The following is a 25,697-nucleotide window of genomic DNA, read 5'->3' as shown; positions in this document are numbered from 1 at the left end:
TTTTCCCAGGCTCAAGATAGAGTCAGCTCCTGGTGCTGTTCTGTACCAAAATAATCTCCGGAGACGTTGAGGTCTGCCAACTCCGGACCCGGCAGTGAGTCCTCCACGTCTCCACCATCACACTTAGCGGTGTTGTCTCCCCCTCCTCCACCGAAGTGGCGGTCACCCCTACTACTGGCCCTTTTGGACTCAGGTTCCCAGGGTTCTGGTCTCCCCCCTGAGCCGGGCCACTCTGCTAGGGTTACATCTGTCTCATGTGCATTGGTGACTCTCGCCTCAGGCCACAGTGACAGGAAACCGGGGAAGTCTCTCCCAAATATTAATTCATAATGTAGCCCTGTGGCGACGGCCACCTCATGAGTCCACCTGCCGGCCACCGTTGATAGGCAGACCAATGCGGTGGGATAGTCCTTCAAGTCCCCACGGATACAGACTACGCCGACCTTCCGGCCAGTATACTCGGCAGGCCGCACCAGGGCAGCTGAGTCCAGCAGTGCCACCGCCAGAGTGTCCCCCACTACCACCTTGCACAGGTGGCTATTATCCATAGTCTCTGAGGTTCCTGTGGCACACAACTTTCTGGCATATAATGAGTGGCGGTAGCCATAGTTGGTGTCCATGGGTTCCCCCCGATCGGGACAGTTGGCCCTTATGTGTCCAGGCTCCTGACAACGCCAGCAGACCACCGGGGTTGGATCTGCAGGCGGTACGTCCCGGGCGGGTCTAGCTGGCACCGGCTGCCGGGTCTGGGGTGGAGATTTCCGGGGTTTGACTGGCCCCCTCCCAAAAGAACCCCCCTGTAGATTTCTGGTGGCCTTGTAGCGCTCGACTAGGTCTACCATTTCCAAGGCATTACCCGGAGACACCTGGCCGATCCAGTGCTGGAGAGGGTACGGCAAAGCCCTCCAGAACACATCCACCAGCAGACGATCCAGCATAGCAGTGGGAGTCAAAACGTCAGGCTGCAGCCATTTTTGCAACCAGTGTAATAGTTCATAGTACTGTGGCCTGGCAGGTTCAGCCGGGTTAAATTCCCAATGATGCACCCGCTGGGCCCGGACCAACACATTCACCCCCAGTCTCGCCAGGATCTCACCTTTTACAGTCAGGTAGTCGGCCGCATGATCATTAAAAAAAAAACTTGCTGGAGTCCAGACGCCAGGAACGGAGTGACGACCTCAGCCCACTGGTCTCTGGGTAATTTTTCCCTCATGGCCACCTTTTCAAACACCGCCAGATAGGTCTCAAGTTCAACGTCATCCGAGAGGGTCTTCTTAGGGATCACCGCACGGACAGCTTTCCGGGCATTGTGGATGTTGTGGGGCGCTCCTGCTGCTTGCAATGCCATCACATGTTGCAATAGTAGCTGGTTAGTTTCCTGCTGCTTGTTAGCCTCCTGCTGCTGCAAGTTAGCCTCCACGAGGGCCTTTACGACTGCCTCCATTTTGTCAGGGGACACGGGTCGCAACCTTGCCGGCTTGATATAAGACATGCACTTGTGCCAGGGAAAACAAAAACTTTTCGGCCTTCAGGCCTGCCTCACAACGTCTGCCCGCATCGACACCAAATGTGGGGATTCACTCTGGTAGGCAGGGTAAGCGGATGCAGTACAGAGGCAAAAACAAGGTTGTGAATCAAAGTTCAGTGTTTATTCACACATAGAAAAAAAAAAAAAAGCCAAAAGTAAGTGTTCAGTTTTGGTGCCTGTTCACACCACACAAAGTCCACAGTGCAAAAAGACTTCACCTGGTCAGCAGATGATTTTCACCCGCATTCGCAGCAGGCTTTAGAGGCCTGTTTCCCCAGCATGCGGCTCTCACAAATAGATGGCCTCAGTGTCTCAAAACACAGACTCCTCAGCTTCTCTGTCATGGAGGATAATATCCCCCAGCTGAACGTGCTGGCTAGGTTTTTATATCCCAGCCCAAAACCCGGCCTGGAACCGTGGGGAACAGCCACCCACCCTGCTCTTTGGCTGTTCCCAATAAGAACCGTCCCAGATCGGCTTTATAGCCATACTAACAGCTGAAGTGTCAGACTGCAACTTAAAACTGACACTTCAGGGAAAAATCCGGTTCTTACCTCACCAAGGCCAAGAACCTCGGTGACACGTATCTTCTGTCAATGACGGCCCCTTGTTCCTTCTTACAGTAATGACACTGCTGTCTCTTTCAGAACTTTAAAAAATGTTCGAAAATGGCTGCTGGGGGGGGGGGGTTCTTATATAGTAAGGGGTAGGCAACTTTCCCATTGGTTGCTAGGGATGTTGCTAAACTCAGACAAAGACATTGCAGCCTTCTCATTGGCCCACAAGCAAGAAGCAGGGAGGGATAATGGGTTCAGATGAAAAAAAATCTAGTATATTATAAAATACAAATATATATTACTATAGTCTTAATATTCACAAATTCTCCAAGTGCCGATATTCACGATTAATACTCGCGATTTGAATATTCGCGCCCAACACTAATTGTTATACCCAAATGCTTAAAATGAGGATCATACTTAAGTACAGATACTTTTACTAACCCCTCCACTACTGCAGAGTCCAACAGAACCAAAGCAGATTGTAAACCCGGCACTCCATGCCTGCGCTTCTGTTCCTACATGCAGGCACGCGCTGGGCTCCCTCACTCCCTCCTGCTGCCATGTGCTGTGCTGACAGAGCGGGCAGCAGGTATCTTAACTATGATATTGGCACTCTGTGCTGGCTCTTTCTTCCCCTGACAGCATGCAGCGCTTCACTTCAGAGTTCTATAGTGTATATAGGGCATGCACGCATGTCTCTACTCCTTTTGTGAGGCATCACGCTCTTTATCTTCCCCAGCCTATGGTTGGTGTCTGCAATGTGTATTTAAAGGTGCCTCCTTGTACAGGAAGGTGCCTGAGCAATTAGGTTCCTAGCTTAGTCTAGTCCCTAGTTTTGAGCAAAGGTGTTACTGTTTCTTGTCATTTCTGTGTACCAAACCTTGGATATTGTTTAACGGACTCTGCTTGACTGCCACCTGCCCTTGACCTTGTATCTTGCCTATGAATCTTGCTACTTCACCACCTACCCTGACTTCGGACCCTGTTACAGACATCACTATACTGCCGCCTGCCCCTGACCTCGGACCTAGTGCTATGACCTTGCCTCCCCACCGCCTGATCAGCCTCTGTCATTCCAGCACCCTCTGGGTGTTCTGTAATGCCTGGAGGTCAGTCCAGTGGATTCACACCCAGGTCACGGTCCCCTCGTGTCCCAACCCTCTTCAGAAGTAGCACCTAGTACATCCCTCAGGAAAGTCTATCCTTATCATCAGAGGTATGGTGAAGAACGAGGGGTGTACTTAGGCATTGCCCTCTGAGGGAGTTGTTTATGTGAGACAGCAGGTTTGCATCTGCTGAACATAACACTGGTTTACTCCAATTATTATTATTTATGTTTAAATGCCATAGGGCACTGTATATCTATTAAGGGGGTATACATACATAATATAAATGAAAAGAAGTGCAATAAGCATTAACTTATTAACTGCCTAGTTTAGAGAAGAAAATAATCCTACCCAGGAGGGCTTAAAACCTGCAACCTTATTTACAACATATCACTGGAGTGCAGCAATCTTTTTTAACTTAATGAACTAACTATCGGGTCACTTCGCTACCACCAACTCAATTGTGATTGAGTAGTGCAGACCCCAACTCTGTTTCCGAAATCTGAAATTGCAACCTCTTCTGCCAGCACTTACAAGGAAATTCAATTACATTGAGAACCTAGCAATATCATTTCCTATCACATCTACAAATATTAGCTGCCTTTTACATACAGACATCAGTAAGCCCCAACATGTTATCTATGACAGTATATTATTATATTAAAGAAAAAGTGAGAGGTGTCTTCTTTTTCCCCTTGTTTATTAATTTAAATTTCCTTCCAATTTAACACAACTTTTCCTATACATTAAATTACTTTATTCTTTGATTCCCTTGACTGTTTGCTGTTAAATAATATATATTAATTCTAAAAATATTTTAGCCAAATTATGACTCCTCTCTTTCTGAGTTCTGGCAGGTAAGACAAATTGACTTTCTCAGCAATGTGAACACTGTCTTTTGAGATACAGTACAGCACAATGTACTGTAACTGTAACTCTATAAAAAATTTGAGGAGTCTTGTATACCGTCATATTTCAAAACGTCTAAAAGGCAGTCTAGGTAGGAAGAGCCATCAACGTATTGAATTGCACAAACTTGTCTGTCTTTGCATACAGTATCACAACCATCAGGGCTATCAAAGTTCACTAGGTAATTCTTGTAATACTTCTGGAAGTCAACGCTTTGTGGCTTTCGGAATCTTAAAACAAGTTCTTTCAAACTTTCAGGCTGTAGATCCTTTATGTTGTACTCTGTAGTCATGATATATTCAAGCTTCCACAAGGCTTCTTTTCTTAGGTTTGCATCAGTAAGATTCAAGTAGTAATGCCAGAGGTCCTAAAACAAACAAAAACATTATTGGAAATGTAAAACTAATTGTTAAAATGTTAGTGGTTTAAAAACTAGAAGGCATGCTATGAAGAGATAGGTTCTGCCTTCTTTCTGCTCCTGCCTAAAGCTGTTTCTCTTAAACAATGAGCATGAAGCTGCATCCCCCTACTCCTTCCACTCCACTCGTTTCTATCATAAATGGAGGTTAGGAAAGACTTCTGAACATTTACAGAAATCCTGCAGATCCTTACATATGTATAATTTCTTTGATATGATGAATGAGATATTCAGCACTGCACTTCCTGCCGGATTTTTTTCAGCCATAGGGATAGGCGGGAGGTGAACCTATTACCTGAGATAGTGTACAATTATGGTGGATATTGTTTCCTTAAAGATGGACATAGCCACAGGGTGCCTGCTGTTTCCCACAGCAGACACCCAGGGCTAATGTCTGCAATAATGCCAGCCACAGAAAAATGTGACCACTGCAACTGAGGCGGCTTTACCTGGGAGCATTTGTGTTAATAGTATTAGTCTCTCTAAAGAGTTCCTTGCTATTACAGCTGTAGTTCTTATGAAGGCCTGCAGGTGGCAGGACTGCATAAGAAAATCGTGAATCTGCCTTACAATGCAATTTTAATTCATTGCAGTGTAAGGCAGAAGCAATTTGAAGATCGCATATTCAAGCCCCTTAGGGGGACATTAAAAAAGTAAGGGAAAAAAAGTAACCAAAAAGTTTTTAAACTTTCACAAAAATGTGAAAATATAAGAATTCAAACCACCTCATAATAAAAATATACAATAAAAAATTGAGATCAGACGCACCGCTGCATTTCAAAGTGCCCAAACTATTAAAACTATAAAAAAAAATCAAAATAGCCCATTTTCAGTGTTTTCATCGTTTCATCGTCACATGGGGTCCACTCCAAAAGCCTGTGCTCAGCCTGACATTAAAAATAAGTGACCCCATTCATGCTTAAATAATGGCAGTGGCAAGATTGGGGTAAATGAGTCATATTAACCCCAATCTTGCTGACTGCCTGACACATACCATATGTTCTTGCCTTCCTTTATTTTCAGGCAGGCTAATCACTTTTGTACTGGGGGATACCGGCTATGCTGCTGAGTGCACACAATATAGAATTTAAGAGCCCTGCATCGCAGAAAGAGGATTGTGTTTGTGCTATTGCAACACCTCAGATACAACACTACTTTCTAGCAAAACCTCATGTCCGACACTACATTCTAGCAAAACCTCAGCTCTGACATTACATTCTAGCAAAACCTCAGATGGGACACTACATTCTAGCAATAGAGCTTTCCCATAGAGATGGGTGCAGTCTGGTATGCATTTACGCGGCTCCGCTAGACTGGGAAAGGTCCTAGGAGGATTGTGGTTGTTGATGTCCCGCAATAGAAGTGCCAGGCTCTTCCCCTTTCCTCAGTTAGTACTGTACATGCCAGGATCAATGTCCGGTACATCACAGGCTGATGTCCTTATGTAGTACAGCTGCGATTTATCGGCAACATGCAAAGCGCCGGCCATTCAACTGCGCCCCCCCCCCCCGTATTTGTCCTATAAGACGCATTATAATTTTCAACCTACTTTAGAGGGTGGGGGGGATGTGTCTTATAGGGCGAAAAATTAGTTTTTTGCTTATTTATTGATTATTGGGCATTTGTTTTTACCTTGTTATGTTACATACATTTGTAAATTAAAGGGGTTGTGTCATCTCATACATTGGTTGCATATCGCCATGATATGGCACCAAACCAATGTCAAATAGTTGAAGATCCCACCTCTTACCCACTCCTATTTACCGAACAGGCCTCCCCCAAAGCAAATGAGAGCACTCTGTGCATGTTCACGTCTCTCCTTTCACTTCTATGGGAGTTCTGAAAATAGCCGAGCAAGTGCACTTGGCTGTTTTCCGTACCCTCATAGAGTTGAATGGATGGCACTCTGCGCATGCACGGCCAACTCTATGGGACTGCTGGAAATAGCAGAGACATTTGACTCTGCTATTTTGGAACTCCCATAGAACTGAATGGAGGGTAGCTGCTCTTGCACAGTGTGCTCTTTCACTTACACCCGTTCTGGATATAGAAGCGTGTCCCAGAGGTGGGACCCGCAGCCATCTGACAATTCTGGCACAACCCCTTTAGGTTATGTTTTAATAACCAACTCTGTATACTTCTGGTTCAATTATTTTATATTATTTATTGTCAAAATATCTAATACCTGCAGGACTAAAGGACAGTAAATCAGTGGTTAACATTTAAACTGTCCAAGATTATTAAAATTCTCGTCCAATTCCTACAATTGCTTAAAATAAACAACCATAACATAAGTGGTATACAGCTAAAGACAATGATTGGCTGCCGCAGTTATGTGCCGAATCCAGGCACATTATTGCTATTGTTTGTAAGCAGATGCAGGAGTACCAGTACCAGAACATCAGAGAACATTGCTGGAGGACTAGGCTGGTGTGTATAAAATGTGCATATTTAGTAGTAAAACAAAATTAAAACCGTACAAATGTAGATTCGCCATAATTGTACTGACCTACAGAGTAAAGTTGGCATGCCATTTTTACTGCACATTCAATGTTGTAAAACAAAACCCGAAAAAACATTGCAAAATTGTATTTTTATTTTTTTCAATTTCACCCCACAAAGAATTTTTCCCATTTTTCAATACAAGATATAAAGGTAAATTAAATTTCAAAATAAAACTTGTCCAGCAAAAAATAAGCACTATATGAACAGAAAAGAAAAAAGGCAGAGAGAAATAAACAGAGTAGCACAGCAAGCAGTGCTGTTTCCGTAACTCCTGTAACTCTGGCCACCTCTCCATCACACTGACTGGCTGCTTGGGAGTTAAGGAAACAGCACAGCAGCTGTGCTTGAGTAATGAGTATGGATGTGTTTCATCAGAAATACGTAGCCAGCCCTGTATTTGCCATATTTTTTATATGAAGATAGAGGGATAAAAGTTAGTTAGCTATGGAAGTTAGGAAAACAGCGCAGTGCTGGCCATTTCTGTAACTTCGGCCAGCTGGGAGGGTGCTTAATGTATATTAGGCTACTTTCACACTGCTGTTTGGTGCGGATCCATCATGGATCTGCACAGACAGATTAGTTCATATAATACAACCGTATGCATCCGTTCAGAACGGATCCATTTGTATTATCTTTAACATTGCCAAAATGGATCCGTCTTGAACACCATTGAAAGTCAATGTGGGACGGATCTGTTTTCTATTGTGCCATATTGTGTCAGTGAAAACGTTTGGCTCAGTTTTGTCAGACGGACACCAAAAAGCTGCAAGCAGCGTTTTGGTGTCCACCTCCAAAACGGAATGGAGGCGGAACGGAGCCAAACTGATGCATTCTGAGCGGATAATTATCCATTCAGAATGCATTAGGGAAAAACTGATCAGTTTTGGACCGCTTGTGAGAGCCCTGAAACGGATCTCACAAACGGAAACCAAAACGGCAGTGTGAAAGTAGCCTTATTCCTATCTTGGCTATGAAAGACCAAGATGGGACAACCCCTTTTATAACTTAAGAGTAGTGGTCTAATTTGTTTGCCCATATAGCGTATATTTAACCTCTTACCTTTAAGCTGTAGCTATTAGTATCGTATTGATACAAGCGAAATCCAGGGTTATTTGACTCCTTCTCTGAGGAGGACTTAATGGGTGTTACAGCTGGAGCAACAAATGCAGATCCAACAGGCTTATCTGAAACATAATTTAATATTGAAATATTGAGTTATGACAGTCATTGGAAATGGTCCAGGTTTGTTTAGTATTAAAATATTGGCCCTTTTGGCCTTCATTAAGCACTTATGCATTGATATTCTGCCCCTTTTTACCTGTATGAAATAGTGAAGTCTACTGCACAAAATAATATGCACCTCAAAATATGTGTTAGAATGGAAGCCTAAGGGGCTATGAATGTTACAATACGCCTATACAGAGAGGGCCAAGTGAGAAGCACATAGCACAGGACCGACATGACTTAAGCAGGAAGGAATCATGACTTCAGATGGAAAAAACTGACGAATATTCTAAAAACCTTATATACAGTATAGCACTATATTGAATATAGTGCTATATATAATTTTTTTTTATATTCGTCATTTTTTTCCATCTGAAGTCATGATTCCTCCCTGCTTAAGTTACTTAAACAGGGAGGAATCATGACATTTAGATGGAAAAAAATGACGAATATTCAAAGAAACGAATATATAGAGCAATATAGCTAATATAGTGCTATATTCGTTGTTCAGAATATTCGTAATATTCTAAAACAAGAATATATAGCAATATAGCGAATATTAAAAAAAACTAATATAGAGCAATTTAACTAATATAGTGCTATAATCTTTTTTTTTAATAGTTGTAATTTTTTTCCAATCTGAACTTGAGATGAGAAAAAAATTACAACTATTAGACAAAGAAGATTATAGCACTATATTAGCTAAATTGCTCTACATTCGTTTTTTAGAATATTCGCCATATTGCTATATATTTTTGTTTTAGAATATTACAAATATTCTAAAAAACAAATATATAGCACTATATTGAAAATATATTAGTTTTTTAGAATATTCGTCTTTTTTCAATCTGTACAGCTGTTCCACTTCGGCATACTCCTCCCCGACAAGAGTCTCTGTCACCATCGTGAATACTCAGATCCCATGGTATATTCTAAATCCCAGGCTTTCCCATGGTGACGGGGACGAGTATGCAGAAGTGGAACAATTGTACAGATTGAAAAAAAAAGAAGACAAATATTCTATTAAACAAAAATATATTCGATATAGTGCTATATATAATTTTTTTAGATTAGTCGTCATTTTTCCCATCTAAAGTCATGATTCCTCCCTGTTTAAGTTGTTTGTGGGCCAATGACTCATTGGCCCACAAGCAAGAAGCAGGGAGGAATCATGTGTTCAGATGGGAAAAAATTACGAATATTCCCAAATTCTCGAAGTTGCGATATTTGAGATAAAAATCTGCTATTTGAATATTCACGATCAACACTATTGGTCAGCATCACAGTAGTTTTTCATCACTGCATGCAATGGGTGGATGTTTCTGTTCGGATAACAGCTTGTTGTGTTTTCCATAAGGGTCTTGAAAGGCAGAGTTTGAATGCTTGGGAATTTGCTTCCTACTCTTTCAAATCCCAGAACCACTACCATTAATGTGTAACTTTTAATACTTAAAACTAAAATATTCAATAACCCGTTGTTTGTGTAATACTTGAAAGGCAGGATAGGGACAGAAGATCAGAAAACTCTCCCTAATATTGTCCCTAGAGTACTGAAACCCTACTTAAAAACCAAATAGCTGCCCTGATAAGGGAGATACTGTGTCAGGAACCTTCTAGATGCACTAAGGAGACCCTGACACAGAATAAGCCATTACCAATAATGTATATACAGACAGTATACTAATTAGTCATAGCCAAATGCCAAAAATAAAAAAAACAATAGGTATGAAAATAACATAGACTAGTCCTAAAAAGGTGTGTTGCTGATAGTCCAGGTTCAATCCTGGTCAAACCCTATGACCAAATAGCATTTCCCTAAAGCTATGGCGCCGTAGTTCATCACAGGCACTGGGGACAATGTTTAATGTGTATGATTGCCAATATATTCTTAACTTGACTCACAGAAAAATAAGTAACTCCACATAGCTGCACAAAAGGGTTTACCAATAGGCTGCCAAACAGCCTAATAAATGATAGAGGTACAGAACCTACTGTGTTACTCCCCAGAGTTTATATAGAACTGGAGAGCAATGCTCTCATGCTTATTTTGGGGGGCCAGAGAGGTGAAGAGGGGGTTATGTCCCTGTTCAGCTCTGAACCCTGACAACCCCTTTAATGGAATCTAAATAAAGTAATACAAAATTTAAATACAAAAAAGTATCCTTGTATTGGAGTCCTGGTCTCTAGTTCTTTGCACCATATGTGGTAAATATATGTTGGAAAATCCTCCCGAAGAATACCTCAGATGGACACTGCAAAATGCAGTGTAAAAACCCCCTACAGGCAATTTAGGGCTCTTTCACACTTGCGTTATTTTCTTCCGGCATAGAGTTCCGTCGTCGGGGTTCTATGCCGGAAGAATCCTGATCAGTTTTATCCTAATGCATTCTGAATGGAGAGAAATCCGTTCAGGATGCATCAGGATGTCTTCAGTTCCGGACCGAAACGTTTTTTGGCTGGAGAAAATACCGCAGCATGCTGCGCTTTTTGCTCCGGCCAAAAATCCTGAACACTTGCCGCAAGGCCGGATCCGGAATGAATGCCCATTGAAAGGCATTGATCCGGATCCGGCCTTAAGCTAAACGTCGTTTCGGCGCATTGCCGGATCCGACGTTTAGCTTTTTCTGAATGGTTACCATGGCTGCCGGGACGCTACAGTCCTGGCAGCCATGGTAAAGTGTAGTGGGGAGCGGGGGAGCAGTATACTTACCATCCGTGCGGCTCCCGGGGCGCTCCAGAGTGACGTCAGGGCGCCCCAGGCGCATGGATGACGTGATCACATGGCAATTCACATGGTAATTCCGGCAAGTGGAGTACACGCCGGATCCGAACAACGCAAGTGTGAAAGAGGCCTTACTTGCCGGAAAGGATGAGCTACAGGATTCTGGAAGATGAGTGAAGGTACTACCCTGTTTTAATGTGACTTTGTTCTTTGTATAAGAACAGTGGGGGAGATTTGTCAAACTGTTGTAAAGTAGAACTGGCTTAGTTGCCCATAGCAACCAATCAGATTTCACCTTTATTTTCCAAATGAACTGTGAATCTGATTGGTTGCTATGGACAACTAAGCCAGTTCTACTTTACACCAGTTTGATAAATCTCCCCCAGTATTTTCCTCTTTCTTGATCATTTCTCAAAATGTATTTACAATTGAAGAGAAACTTAGCTTATCCCTTGAACTGTTATGAATAATCTTACCTTTTTCATCTAAAACAACCATGAAACTATCACGGTGTGTATGCCCATAAAACTGTCCGGCAATAACATCATTGTAAGTGCGGAATATTTTCACCAGTTTCTCATTGAATTTGTATTCCATTGCCGATGTGAATAGAGTAAATGGAAGATATCCAATCGGAACATGAGCAATGACGTACGCCTATGAAAATAAATATTATTATTAATTATGGAGAAAATACATTTAATAATAAAGTTCATATTATTAGCATTATTAATATCAATTGAACAAAAGTATTTAATTGTAGCATGTATGTACTTCACGTTTATTTTACCTCCACTAGCAGAATGGGTCGCACACAAGCCTGTGGTCAGGCCTGCTCTTATCAAAGAGGCTGCTAAATTGAAAAGAGATTTCAACAAAGTTCAATCAGACCTTCAGTACAATTTAAGCAAATTAGAGCTGACAGACCATAGGCACCAATCTCAATATCTTATCAAACTAATTAAAGATACCAAATTTAAGAGGTTGTCTCACTTCAGCAAATGGCATTTATCATGTAGAGAAAGATAATACAAGGCACCTACTAATGTATTGTGCTTGTCCATATTGTCTCCTTTGCTGGCTTGTTTAATTTTCACCACATTATACACTGCTCGTTTCCAGGGTTACGGCGAGAACTGCATCAGGATGGGAGCTTCTGTGCATGAGTTCATACGTGCACTACCATGGTCCCGGCCACCAGAGAGGCAGTGTGCAAATACTCTCCTAATTGATGGTGTTATATTATGAACTGTGAGTGTATGGTATGAATATGACCACTCCTATTATACCACTGGCCGCTGATTTCAACGTAACTTTTTTAATTTTATACTTTTTTATTTTACACTTGTTTATGTTTATGCTACAACGTGTAACAGGGATGAATTGTGAATTTTTTAAGTGGCTCTGGGGGGAAAAAAAACTATCTAAAAATAGATCCAGACTGACAGTAGACAGGGTCATTGGTAGTAAGTGGGGCCAATGGAAAAATACAATTTAATTCTCCTTTATGAATATTGGACTAATCTCCCCAATCCTTATGAGCAGTTCTATAGACAAATATGGAACACTATCATTTTATGTACAGCCCTACAGTGATATTTCGAGCCTGGTCATTACACATATAGTCCAATAGTCAGAGCACCATAATTAGAAGGAGAGCTCTCTAGTGAGGTATGGAGCACTATTATCACTATTAATACATACAGAGCCCTACAGTAGTAGTACACTAATATATATATATTGTGGGGATTCGCTCTGGTAGACAGGATAAGCGGACACAGTATAGAGGCACCAACCAGTTCTTAAATCAAACAGTTCCGTGTTTATTCACACTATTCGCAAGTTCGTAAACAAAAAGTCACATTTAAGACAAAAGCCACCTTGTGATTTTGGTGTTAGTTCAGTTCTGCCTCAAAGACTCCATGAACAGGCTTTAGGCGGCCTGTTTCCACTCACACGGGTCTCAGCCCTCCAAGTTCGGCACAAGCCTTAGATCCAAATACAGAGCTAGTCTCTGCTTAACCTAGCTGTCTTTTAAAGGCAGCTAGGTGTTGCCAAAATCCGGACCAGCAGATGAGATCCAGCCCGGTGTTTGACCCCACCTGGCCACTAATCAGTCCAGCAGCACACACTAGGAGAAAAATACCTGCCTCCCTATACAACTCCCTTAACTGTGTCACATACCCCCCCTTTTGTTCTACCTTGAGGGGGTGAAAACATGCCAAACAGTGCACCCGGGATAGGGCATCCGAGTTTCCCCTGCAACTGGGCTGCTCTGTGTTCTACCGAGAACTTAAAGTTCTGTGAGGATAAGAACCATCTGGTGACCCGGGCATTTCTCTCTTTGGCCTGGCTCATGCACTTGAGAGGGAAGTGGTCGGTCACCAGGCAGAACTTTCTCCCCAACAAATAGTAGCGGTGAGACTCAAGTGTCCACTTGATAGCCAGGCACTCTCTCTCCACTATACTGTACCTGGTCTCAGCTAGGGTGAGCTTGCGGCTTAGGAAGACAATGGGATGCTCCTCCCCGTTGACTTCCTGAGACAGTACAGAACCAAGGCCTACTTCTGAGGCATCCGTCTGTACCACGAACTCCCTCTTAAAGTCGTGTGTCACCAAAACCGGTAACCCACACAGGGACGACTTTAAAGTGGAAAAAGCCTCCGCCGCCTGATCAACCATCACTGATTTTCGTCCTTTCAAGAGTTCTGTCAAAGTAGCAAAGTGGGGGAAAAACCTCATGTAATAGCCCACCAGTCCCAGGAATGACTTTACTTGCCTAGTGGTGACAGGTCAGGGCCAGTTACGTATCGCCTCTATTTTGTTCAATTGGGGTTTGATGAGTCCTCGCCTAATGACATACCCTAGGTATTTAGTCTCCTCTAACCCTATCGCATATTTTTTTGGGTTAGTTAGAGGTTAGTCCGGCCTTCCGAAGGAAGTCCACTATGGCCTACACCTTGGGCAGGTGACTCTCCCAGTCGGTACTATGAATCACAATATCGTCCAGGTAAGCCGAGGTGCACCTACGATGGGGACAAAGCACAGTGTCCATTAGTCGTTGAAACGTGGCGGGGGAGCCATGAAGGCCAAAGGGTAACACCTTATACTGATACAGCCCCTCAGGGGTAATGAAGGCAGTTTTTTATTTGGCTGCCTCCGTTAAGGGTACTTGCCAGTACCCTTTTGAGAGGTCCAGGAGAGAGAAATACCTTGCCTGTCCTAACCCTTCGATTAGCTTCAAATTTAGAAATGTAATTTAATTTACGAAAATCGTTATAGAACCATAATATCCCGTCTGGCTTGGGTATTAGAACTATTAGCGGTCCAACTCACTTTTAGACTCCTCGATGACATCCAGCCGCAGCATTAGCTGCACTTCCTCTGAGATGGCTTTTTGCCGAGCCTTGGGCACCCGGTACGGCATTAACCAGACTTTTGCCTGGTGCTCGGTGACAATATCATGCTCAATTATGGAAGTGCGTCCAGGGAGTTCCGAGAACACATCCGTGTTCCGACTAACAAACTCCCTGGGTTCCTGAGCCTGTTTAGAGGAGAGGCTGTCAGCAATTCTTATTGTCGCAACCGCTTCCCATGCAGCAGACAAAGGGGCCGAAACCTCTTCCCCTAGACAAACCGATCACGGTCCGTCCTCAGCCCAGGTCTCCCTATCCTTCCAATGTTTTAGTAGATTAACATGGTAGATCTGCTCCGGCTTTCGCTGCCCTGGCTGGTGCACCTTGTAATTTACATCTCCAATTTTCTCTATTACCTCGTAGGGCCCCTGCCACCTAGCCAAGAACTTACTGGGTTAAAACTCCGGACTCAAGCCTGCCGGTTATAGATTCGACTCTGGGCTCGCTGAGCCGCTTCCATATGTTCCTGAACCAGAGGCAACACAGTCTCTATCCAGTCTTGCATCTGGTTGACGTATTCAATAACACTTTTATACGGAGTGGGCTGTTGTTCCCATGCCTCCTTGCCTACGTCCAACAGCCCGCAAGGATGTCTGCCATATAGAAGTTCTATGGGCGAGAACCCTGTAGAGGCCTGGGGCACCTCTCGCACTGTGAACATAAGATAGGGCAGGAGGAGGTCCCAGTCCCTTCCATCTTTTGACACCACTCTTTTTAACATATTTTTTAAGGTTTGCTGATGGTAAACGGAGGGCCGTAGAGTGTTTTATGTGCAGCAATTTGCACAGTTCCCTCATAACCTTGGACATGAATGGGGTCCCTTGGTCCGTCAAAACATCTTTGGGTAGTCCTACACGGGAAAACATTTCAATTAACTCTTTAGCTATCAGTTTGGCCGATGTATGCCGTAGTGGCATCGCCTCCGGGTAGCATAGTCTAGAATTACTAAAATGTGTTGGTGCCCTCTAGCTTTGGTACTGATCCTATGAGATCCATAGCGATTCTTTCAAACGGGACCTTGATGATCGGGAGAGGTACTAAGGGACTACGGAAATAGGACTAGGGGCTAGTTATCTGGCAGGTCGGGCAAGACTTCCAAAACTCTTCTACCTCTCTAAACACACTGGGCCAGTAAAACCGCTGTAGTACACGGTCCTGTGTTTTCTGCAACCCCAGATGACCCTCGAGAACATGTTGTTGCGTTAGATCTAGTACCAGTTTGCGATAAGCCTTGGGCACCACCAACTGTTCAACATTCTCACCCCGTAGTTGGTTGACCCGATACAGCAAATCATGGAGAACCACAAAATGCTGAAATATCGACTCGGCCCCCGGTTGTTGTGGTTCTCCATCGATCATTAATACATTCTCCCAGGCTCGGGATAATGTTGGGTTCCAGTGTTGTGCTGTACCGAAATTAGCAATTCAGGGCCTGGCGGTAAGTCCTCCACCTCCCCAACCATAACATTCAGCGGGGTTGTTCCCCCCTCATCCACCAAAGTGGCAGTCACCCCTACCGCTGGCCCTTTGGCCTTAGGTTCCCAGGGTTCTGGCCTCAAACCTGAGCAAGGCCAATCCACTGGGGTTATCCCTGACTCTTGGGGATCGGTAAGTCTCATAGCTGGCTACAGTTCCAGGAAGCAAGGGAAGTCTCTTCCTATTATTAGTTCAGAGTGTGGATTCGTGGCAACGGCCACTTCATGAATCCTCCTGCCGGCAACCATGGTAAAAGACACCAGAGCGGTGGGGTAGTCTTTTAAGTCACCATGTATGCACATTACCTCGACTTTCCGGCCAGTAAACTCAGTGGGTCACAACAGGGTAGCCCTTACCAGGGTCACCAGACTCCCCGAGTCCAGCAGAGCCACCACTGGAGTGTCTCCCACTTCCACCTGGCACAGGTTATTATTATCTAGAGATTCCCTGGTACCTGTTGCACATAGCTTCCTGGCTTATAGCGACCAACGGTAGCCATAGTTAGTGTCCATGGGTGCAACCATATGTGGATAGTCGGCCCTTACATGACCAGGCTCATGACACCGCCAACAGATCATCGGAGCCAGGTCCGCAGTGTGTACCTCCAGGGCGGGCTTTTTTGGCTCCAGTGTCCAGGTCTGGGGTGGTGATTGTTGGGGTTTAACATCCCCCTTCCCGAAAGAGCCTCCCCTTAGTTTCCTGGTAGCCTCATATCTTTCAACCAGGTCCACCATCTCAAGGGCATTAACAGGAGATGCCTGGCCAATACAAAGCTGAAGAGGGTATGGTAAAGCCCTCCAAAACATATCAGCTAAAATACGGTCCAGCATAGCAGTGGGACTCAGTACGTCCAGTTGTAGCCATTTTTGCAAAAGGTGAAATAAAGCATAATACTATGGTCTTGCAGACTCAGTCGGGTTAAACTCCCACTGATGCACCCGCTGGTCCCGGACCAGCACATTCACCCCCAGCCTCGCCAGGATCTCAACCTTTACTTTCTGGTCATCGGCCACTTGCTCGTCCGGTAAGTCAAAATACACCTGTATACACCAGTAGGCTTCCCTAAATTTGAGTGTTTTTGATCTATTACCATCCCTTCTTGGAGGGGGGATGTCTCGCTTCGTGAAAATGAAAAGGAATCGGCAAAAGTAGGTTTTGGCATCTAATAGTGGATTTGTGTTGGCAGATTCTCTCTTTTACCCTTTGGGAGGTTTCTCCTACCTACACTAAACGTGGACATTTAATGAGGTAATACCTTATTTTCATGAATAGAGACATTCCATAGCCCAACTCAAATTCCAGGTCATAGAACAAATCCCCCCTCCAAGAAGGGGTGGTAACAGATCAAAAATACTCAAACTTAGGGAAGCCTACAAGATACATACATTACAGAGTCTTACCCCCAAAGGTATGAATAGGGAGTATGAGATACAAAATCTTCTTTAATTCACTCATTTGTCCATATATGTGTTATGATTTGTATCAAGGATTATGGTCTTTTATAAAAAATATAATTATATACTTATTTCTTCTGTTTTTAGGCCCCTGACCACTGTTGGGACCGTGTGCCGCATAAGGGTATCCTTTAGTGGTGTTCTGGTTATTTACTATTACAACATCTGCCCTCTTTAGCTTCTCTTTCTTTTTTCTGAGTTCTTGTCCCTTATTTCCTCCTTGTCTAGTTTTATTCCCCTTTCTCTCACCTGCTATCTCTTCCCTGTGTCTTGTTTTCCTTCACTATCTCTTTCATGTCCCTCTATTCCTTATTTTGCCATTTCTTCCACTTTTTTCTCACTTAGTTACATTGTATGCAGGACTTTCGTCTCCGCTCAAAAATCATGTTCTGAGAGGACACTGAACGGACCCCATTATAGTCTATGGAGTCTTTAGGCTCTGTTACGCTCAGTTTGGTCTCAGTTATCTACAGAATCCGTCCTTTCTGTTCTCCTGCTCCTCCACGGAGCCGGAAAGGAGAAACGGTGATGTGAAAGGAGCCTAAATCTACTTCGAACATAGTCATTTTCTGAGTTATTTTCGGTATTAGCAGTTATTCTCAGTGTTCCGTCAGTCATTGTTTTGTTTTGTTTTGTTATTTTCAGTGTTTCTTATATAATTGTATTTATTTTGTTGCACTTTTAGTGTCTGATGAAGGCCTGCACGCTGAAAACGTTAACACACGTACTGCCGCTTGACTTTTATGTACTCAGCAATAAAAAAGCAACCTTGGATCAAGATCGACTGCTGTGATCTGTTATTACTTTTATTAACCCCTTAGTGACCAAGCCTGTTTGGGCCTTTATGACCAAGCGTTTTTCTTCCTTTTTTCATGGTCTCGTTCCAAGAGCTATAACTTTTTTATTTTTTCGTCTATATAGCTTTATGAGGGCTTGTTTTTTACGGGACAAGTTGTAGTTTTTAATGGCACCATTTTGGGGTACACATAACTTTCTGATTAACTTTTATTAACTCTTTCTGGGAGGGAGATGGGGAAAAATAGCAATACTGCCACAGGGTTTTTACATTATAAATTTTACGGCATTCATTTTTCGGTACAAATAACATAATATCTTTATTCTCTGGGTCAGTACGATTACAGTGATACTAAATACTTATATTGTTTTTTAAGTTTTACTACTTTTTTTTTCCAATAAAACCCCTTTTATTAACCAAAAAAATGATTTTGCATTGCCACTTCACAAGACCCATAACTTTTTTTTTTCTTTTTCTATGGAGTTGTGTGAGGGCTTGATTTTTGAGGGACAACTTGTATTTTTTATTGGCATAATTTTGGAGTAAATGCCGCTTTTTGATCGCTTGTTATTACGTTTTTTCGGTGGAAACTAAGAATAAATTAGAAATTCTGTCTTTTTTTTTTTTTTTTTACGGCGTTCACCATAGGGGATAATTTATGTAATATTTATGTAGTTCGGGTCGTTACGGACACGGCAATACCAAACATATGGGGGACATTTTCTTTTAGCAATTTTTTTCATTGAAAAGCGTATTTTCAATGGAAAAAAAAGCATATTTTTTTATTTTAGGGATTTTTTAAATTTAATAAATGTGTATTTTTTTCTATTTTTTTTACTACTTAAAAGTCCCACAAGGGGACTATAATATACAGTATTTTGATTGCTTTTAAAATGTAATGCATTATCTCTAAAATGTAATGCATTATCTCTATCTCTGCTGGAGAGAACTGAAGACAGGCTCGGGGCCCTGATTGGAAGCGAGGTAAGCTTCCCAACACATCAGCACCCCGCGATCGCATTTTCGGGGTGCTGATGGGAGACAGAGGGAGTCTGCTCCCTCTGTCACCACTTTACAAGCAGTGGGCGCCATTGCGCCCGGCATGTAAAGGGTTAAACAGCCCGGATCGGCACGGGGGCACGGGGGAGCCGTGCAGTGCTTAGACCGGGCCGCCGTAAAAACGGCGGCCCAGCCTAAGGCCCCTTAGTGACCGCCGTAAAAACACGTATGGGTGGTCACTAAGGGGTTAAATTATAACTACTTTATTGTAAGAACTGTGAATCTGTGGAATAGACTTCCTCAGGACGTGATCACAGCAGGAACAGTGGACAGTTTTAAAAAGGGTTTAGACGAATTCTTAAAAGTAAACAACATTAATGCTTATAAAAACGTGTAGAAATCTGAGTCTCACTTTCTTCTGGGGTTCATGTCCCCACCTATCCCTTCATTGAACTTGAAGGACTTATGTCTTTTTTCAACCGTATTAACTATGTAACTATGAAACTATGTAAATGAAAATTATGAATAGTATTTTACTCAGTTAATCAAGAACCAGTTTTTTTACACCTTACGACAGTTATCCAAATCCACAAGTCTAGTTTTATGCCTGCCAACTAGCCACTAGATGGAGACTCAAACCCACAGAATAATATGAAAGAGCAGCTTTAACATACTCAAATGCTCAAAATGTGAATTATTTGGCCTTGGTCAGTGATTTACATCAGTGATTGTGGGCCAAAACCAGTAGTAAAAATTTTCACCTGTTATATTCTTCACAGTATCTAAAGGAAATCACTGAGCACGACATTGACGTGTGACAACTACAAGTTATGACTTGTAGGGAAGAAGCCCTACATATAAGAGCCAGTGCAATTTTTATGTTACATTTTCTCAGTTTTTCTCCAACATAAAGCCTATTAGATAGACACCAAAGGGCAAATAATTCTTTGAATTATAAAGCCAATGCTGTACTATGGAAAAAGAAGTACTTGACTGCATGATACTGGAGTTTTAACAAGCTCATGATGTAGTCATTCACAGAGAAGTTTGTTTCTATTCTATTCAGTAAGCACAAAGCCCTGAATATCCAAACCTCATATCATGCAGTATGACATTGTGGACAAAGGTAGACACATCATATATGCAACCTGTGCAGGGGTCCAATAGGTTTAGGGTGGGGCAATGCAACCTTAAAATCAGCTTTCTACTGTCTAGCAAGTTCCATGTAAGGACCTGAGCTATTGTATTTCTTGACTTCCAATTGTTAAATTATTAGAAATATAGTACATAAAGCAGTGAAGATGAGGGTCTCTATATTGTTCTAGTACATCAGTCATCTGACTGTCTGTGTCCACCCCGACTATGAAAAATTTTGCATACTTGCCAACAGTCCTACATTTGCCAGGACTATCACTACTTTTTAAGGGCAGTCCCTGCAAGTAATTGTCCTGTGTACTGTCCCAGGGCTGGCAGACTATTTTTTTTTAAAATTGGCTCTATCTCTAGCTAACAACTAGAGATATGAGAGGTTTAAGCTTTAAAATGCAGTGCTTCTGCAATCCAATCCAATGTATAACCTTTAGAAACTAGGTTGGGAATGAGATCTGCATATACTTATCTACAACGCTGACTCTCATCCTGGTTCCTTTTATACAGCCTGAGATAAACCAGGTTGAGGCAGCACCCTCTGCCTTCAGCTGCCTATCATCTCAGATAGCAAAGAAAGGTGTCCCCGTATAACTGTAGTTTACCCCAGGGGGTAACTTGATTTTGGGGCATGTTATCCCTCTCCACCATCAGAGAGCATGCTTACTATATGCCACATATGGAGGGGTTATTTATTTGTTTATTTTTGCAGAAAAGCCAAAATAGACAATTAACCTATGTGTCTAGATCATGGCATCAAATAAGCCAAAACAAACGCTTGCACCACACACAAACAAACATAAAGTTTGCACCTTACACTGTCCCTACCTTGTCGTTTCTCAATCAACTCACAGCATAAAGTGGCTTGCACTTTGGGTTTTCAATCCACACATGTCCATTTATGCTGCGGCGGGTTTTACTGCAGGTTTTACCCATGCCTTTCAATCTTTGAATGCAAAGGTTGAAAGCAGTGGTAGGCCCTCTACAATTTCTGCAGCAATATTGCCCCAAAAAACAGCCCATTTGAGTTTTTTTGATACTGCAGATTTTAGTTAAACCCACTGCTGATTTTCATGACTTCAGTGGCAGTGTCATCTTGTGCGAACGTGTGAGTACCCACCTAGGTACTAATAGCCAAGTGTATTCTAGAACTATTTTCAAAAAGGTTTAACATTTTTAGTGCATTTAAGTATTCTTAGAGTACAAGTCACGGTTGCAATGCAGCAGTGCTGCAGGTGGTTACTGCATGGAAGTGTGAGTTACAGCGGGCTCCAAGTAAACTAATTAGGACTACACTGTTTCGTGGATCTGTATTAGGGATTACTGTGTGACACCCACACAACCACACAGCCATTAACAATTCAGACCAACTAAACAGTGCGGTCCTAATTTGTTTAATTAGAGCCTACTGTGGCTCATTCAGCTGACCGGTACTCCACCACAGCACAGCCTCATCGCAACTGCAACACGACCAAACTATGTGCTCATACCCTAATAATTAAATAAGAAATATAAATCTGCGATCAATTGTAAGAAGCATTGAAATTTGGTCATTAGTTAAGTATCCTTAAATGGGTTTGCTAAATTAACAAATGACCGATCCAAAGCTGTTCCTGAACTGTTGATTTTGCATTTTACAGCCCATCATAACTAAGACACTATACTGTGTGGTGTTAACTATCATGCCAACTAGTTTGTTACCTTTTCATTGTTTTGGCGAGAAAGTTTCAATGTTTCCTCCAGCCACTGAAACTGATCAGCTGGGTCTGTCATATTGAACGTCACTTTATTTGGACTATAGTACAAGTTGGTGTTTAAACTGATGATCCTAAGAGGATGTGATGTGCCATTTGATTTGAAGATCTGAGAATAGTATCCGCCTGCAACAGAAAATGGAAAATATGTTCTGGTTAAACAAACTGAGAAATTCTATATAGAATTTAATAGCAGATTTTTAAAGGAGATTTCCATTAAGACCTCTTCTTCCCTATCCACAGGATAGGGTATAGGTGTCTGATCACAGGTGGTCCACCACTGGGGTTCTGCAGAACGGGGCTCATGATCCCACACGCATGCATGTCTACTGCTTTATTCAACTCTATAGGAACAACCATGTGGAGCAACCATGTCGTATGACTGTCATTCTACTCAATTGGAGAAGCATGGGCCACCCTTCTATGGATAGGAGATGTTATCTTAATGGGACAACCCCTTTAACCTCTATTGAAATATTTGAAATATGTGCTATGATTTTTAAGGTTCAACAGTATTCTAGTTTCAGTTTACCCTTATGTAGATGATTACTTTTAGAGGACAATAGAGGGATTATTTGAGATTATATTGTAACATGTTAAACTTATTACAATTTATTTTCTGTACCTTATAGTGCTAACATATTCCACAAAGCTGTACCAAGGATGTCATTGGTCCCTTGGGCAAACTATCTAATTTCTGTGTCTTACACATACTGTATACTCTAGTACAATTTCATAGAGGGCCAATTATATGTAAATGTAACCTACAGTGCCTTGAAAAAGTATTTATACCCCTTGAACTTTTCCACATTTAGTCACGTTACACCCACAAACTTAAATGTATTTTATTGGGATTTTATGTGATAGACCATCAAAAGGTAACAACTATTTGTGAAGTGAAAAGAAAGTGATACATGGTTTTGAAAATTTTTAATAAATTAAAATCTGGAAGGTGTGGTGTGCATTTGCATTCAGCCCCCTGTACTCTGATACCCCTACATAAAATCCAGTGTGACCAACTGCCTTTAGAAGTCACCCTTATTAGTAAATAGAGTTCACCTGTGTATAATTTATTCTCAGTATAACTACAGATGTTCTGTGAAGGCCTCAGTGGTTTATAAGAGAATATAATGAAAAACAAGGAACACACCAGGCAGGTCAGATATAAAGTTGTGGAGAACTGTAAATCAGGGCTAGGTTATAAAAAATATCCCAAGCTCAGAACATCTCTAATAGCACTGCTCAATCCATCATCCGAGTGTGACACATCTGCAAACCTACCAAAACATGGCTGCCTACCTAAACTGACAGTCCAGGAAAGGAGAGCACTAATTAGAGAATCAACCAAGACGCCCACGGTCACTCCGAAGGAGCTGCAGAGATCCAGAGCTGAACTGGGAGAATCTACTATTAGTTGTGAACGCCACAAATCTGGCCTTAATGGAAGACTGGCAAGAAGAAAGCCATTTTTGAAACAACCCATAAGAAGTCTCATTTGCAGTTTGCCACAAGTCTTGTTAGGGACACAGCAAACATGTGGAAGAGGGTGCTCTGGTTAGATGAGACCAAAGTAGAACTTTTTGGCTTAAATGCAAAACATTATCCAGAAATATGCCTATATTAGGTGTATTTCTGGCGCACGATTAGTTGTGCCACAATCTGCGACTTATCCCCACTCACGCCAGGTTTAAAAAAAGTGGGTGTGGTGTGGGCAGGGAAGGGGAGGCTGGCAGGCCCATCTCATTTATAATTTTCTAAGCCAAATACCATCAAAAGTCATGTCTTCTTATTCCCTTGCCCCTAGGAGCAATATTAAGATTTGGGCCATCAAAGACTTTTGTTTAGGGATCATACAAAAATTCTGCCATGACAGTAAATACAAATCATGGATAGAATTAGGTGCTTTATTTTAAAAAGAATATTCCTGGATTAATAAAAAGTCAATTAAGCAGAAGTAGCAACTCAATGTGGGCCATTCCCTGCTCTAAGTGGGACCAAGATGATTTGCGTTATATGTTTTGCAAGTTTCTTGAGTAACATAGGAAATTTTGACAAGTTTACACTTCTGTTTCCTCTTTTGGTTAAATCATGTGTTTGACTTCCAGATAGTAAAACAATATACAGGTAGTACAGAAATACCTTTCCGAAATGTGCTGAGAGCTTCTTCACACAACCACGGCTTCCAAAACGCTGCTACTGCTGTATATACCTCACTTCCTGATACAGGAAACTGATCCTATAATACATATGGAAGTAGTAGATGCAGAGAATTTAATATGGTACATCCATTTTAAGCATTGTAGTTTAGAATGAAAAATCTGTGCTAACATTCCTTATACATCTTTATAGCAATTTGAGCAACATTTGTCTCACACAATTCTCCTGCAAAGGCATAGAGTTAATAAGGTTGTCTCATCATTCAATACCTTTCATATTGAAGCTACCTGGCAGTCAACCTAAAGTAATCTCTGGCAGCTGCAGGTGAAATATAGTATTATATAGTGGCCATTCAAATAAATGGTTGCTTTTATCATTTACAAATGGCTCGAGAGCGCTAAAAAGAGACCACAGCTTACACAGCATCTCTCTGTTCTGACTTATAGAGGGGAGGCAGCTAAGGGGTGGATACCACACTATGGTGTCCACATGCCCAGATAGAGTATATAGACAGAGGTTGTCTTCATGATAAAGTTATGGCTGCCAGCAATCTATTTAGATTAAAAAATAAAGCTCACATTTGTCAGACATTTGTCAGACATCATGCACACCTGTCGTGCCGTGACCCAGTGGATAACTGCAAAGAGTTCACTACTTAACATCTACCATTAAGAGTTAATGTACTTTCCATGCTTTGAATAATATTGTCAAGGGAAAACATTTGCCCCCTCTGATGAAGGAGCTGTGTGGTCTGATTGCATCAGCCAGTGAATCTGGCCTAGGCAGCAAAAGTGTGAGGAGCTACATGGGTCTTTGCAGTGTGAGGCCTACTACCAGGATCCTCCATCCCTACATGTTGAGGACAAGTGGCAATCTCCTGAGAGAAGGAGAACAGATATTCATAGAATGTTGAGGACAATAAGGACAGTGCATAATAGCAAAGGTAACACAAATCCATGGTTTTGGACTTAGCTGCTTGTGGAAAAGTTTAAACTGTTTAAGTACTTGTGAAATATCTCAAAACTGTGACTACTTTATATGCTTGTACTGCAACACCTATCATCCTCAGCAAAGAGTCATCTGTGTCACCTAAACTAGGCCTGGTTATTGACTCCACCATCCGCCGACACCTGCTCCTAACATTCTGATGTGCACCCTGCCAAACATCCAGCATCAAGGGCACACAGCCTAACACCAGGAAAATACACCTCAAAGAGCCTAGGTGGTGCCCCAAGGAAAGAAAGGGGACACCTTCCTTTCATTGCACAACCACTGGGAGCTTTGGAATGAGGACAGCAACTGAGAACCACTACTACTCCTAGCAGTGACACTACTAGCACTCCCTCCTAATGGCTCTCCCCTTGTGGATCACTGCATATTTTTTGTACTTATACTTACACAAAAGACCACAGACTACAGATATCTGAGGTATGTGATGCATATTTTTTTTTCAGTATTCTGTACTAAAGTATGTATGTAGTAAGTCCCTTTTACAACTTATATGGCTTCTGTAAAAATCCTGTTATA

General features: G+C 42.2%; 1 protein-coding gene across 1 annotated transcript in view; it reads right to left on the bottom strand.

Annotated features, from left to right (window-relative positions):
• Positions 1 to 3,877: 3,877 nt before the first annotated feature.
• Positions 3,878 to 25,697, bottom strand: part of SMPDL3A (sphingomyelin phosphodiesterase acid like 3A) — a 35,699-nt gene continuing 13,879 nt past the window's right edge. The window contains exons 4-8 of the mRNA XM_044289414.1: positions 24,153 to 24,249; positions 21,961 to 22,139; positions 11,449 to 11,629; positions 8,086 to 8,210; positions 3,878 to 4,470 (exon numbers count right to left, since the gene is read on the bottom strand). Coding sequence (XP_044145349.1) covers positions 4,132 to 4,470; positions 8,086 to 8,210; positions 11,449 to 11,629; positions 21,961 to 22,139; positions 24,153 to 24,249 — 921 coding nt within the window. The 3' untranslated portion in view covers positions 3,878 to 4,131. The remainder of the gene's footprint in view (positions 4,471 to 8,085; positions 8,211 to 11,448; positions 11,630 to 21,960; positions 22,140 to 24,152; positions 24,250 to 25,697) is intronic.

This window comes from Bufo gargarizans, chromosome 4, assembly GCF_014858855.1.
Source record: "Bufo gargarizans isolate SCDJY-AF-19 chromosome 4, ASM1485885v1, whole genome shotgun sequence".
In the NCBI taxonomy this organism is placed as follows: Eukaryota; Metazoa; Chordata; class Amphibia; order Anura; family Bufonidae; genus Bufo; species Bufo gargarizans.
Note: the sequence above shows the minus strand (reverse complement) of the source record. Positions and strands in the feature narration are given on the sequence as shown.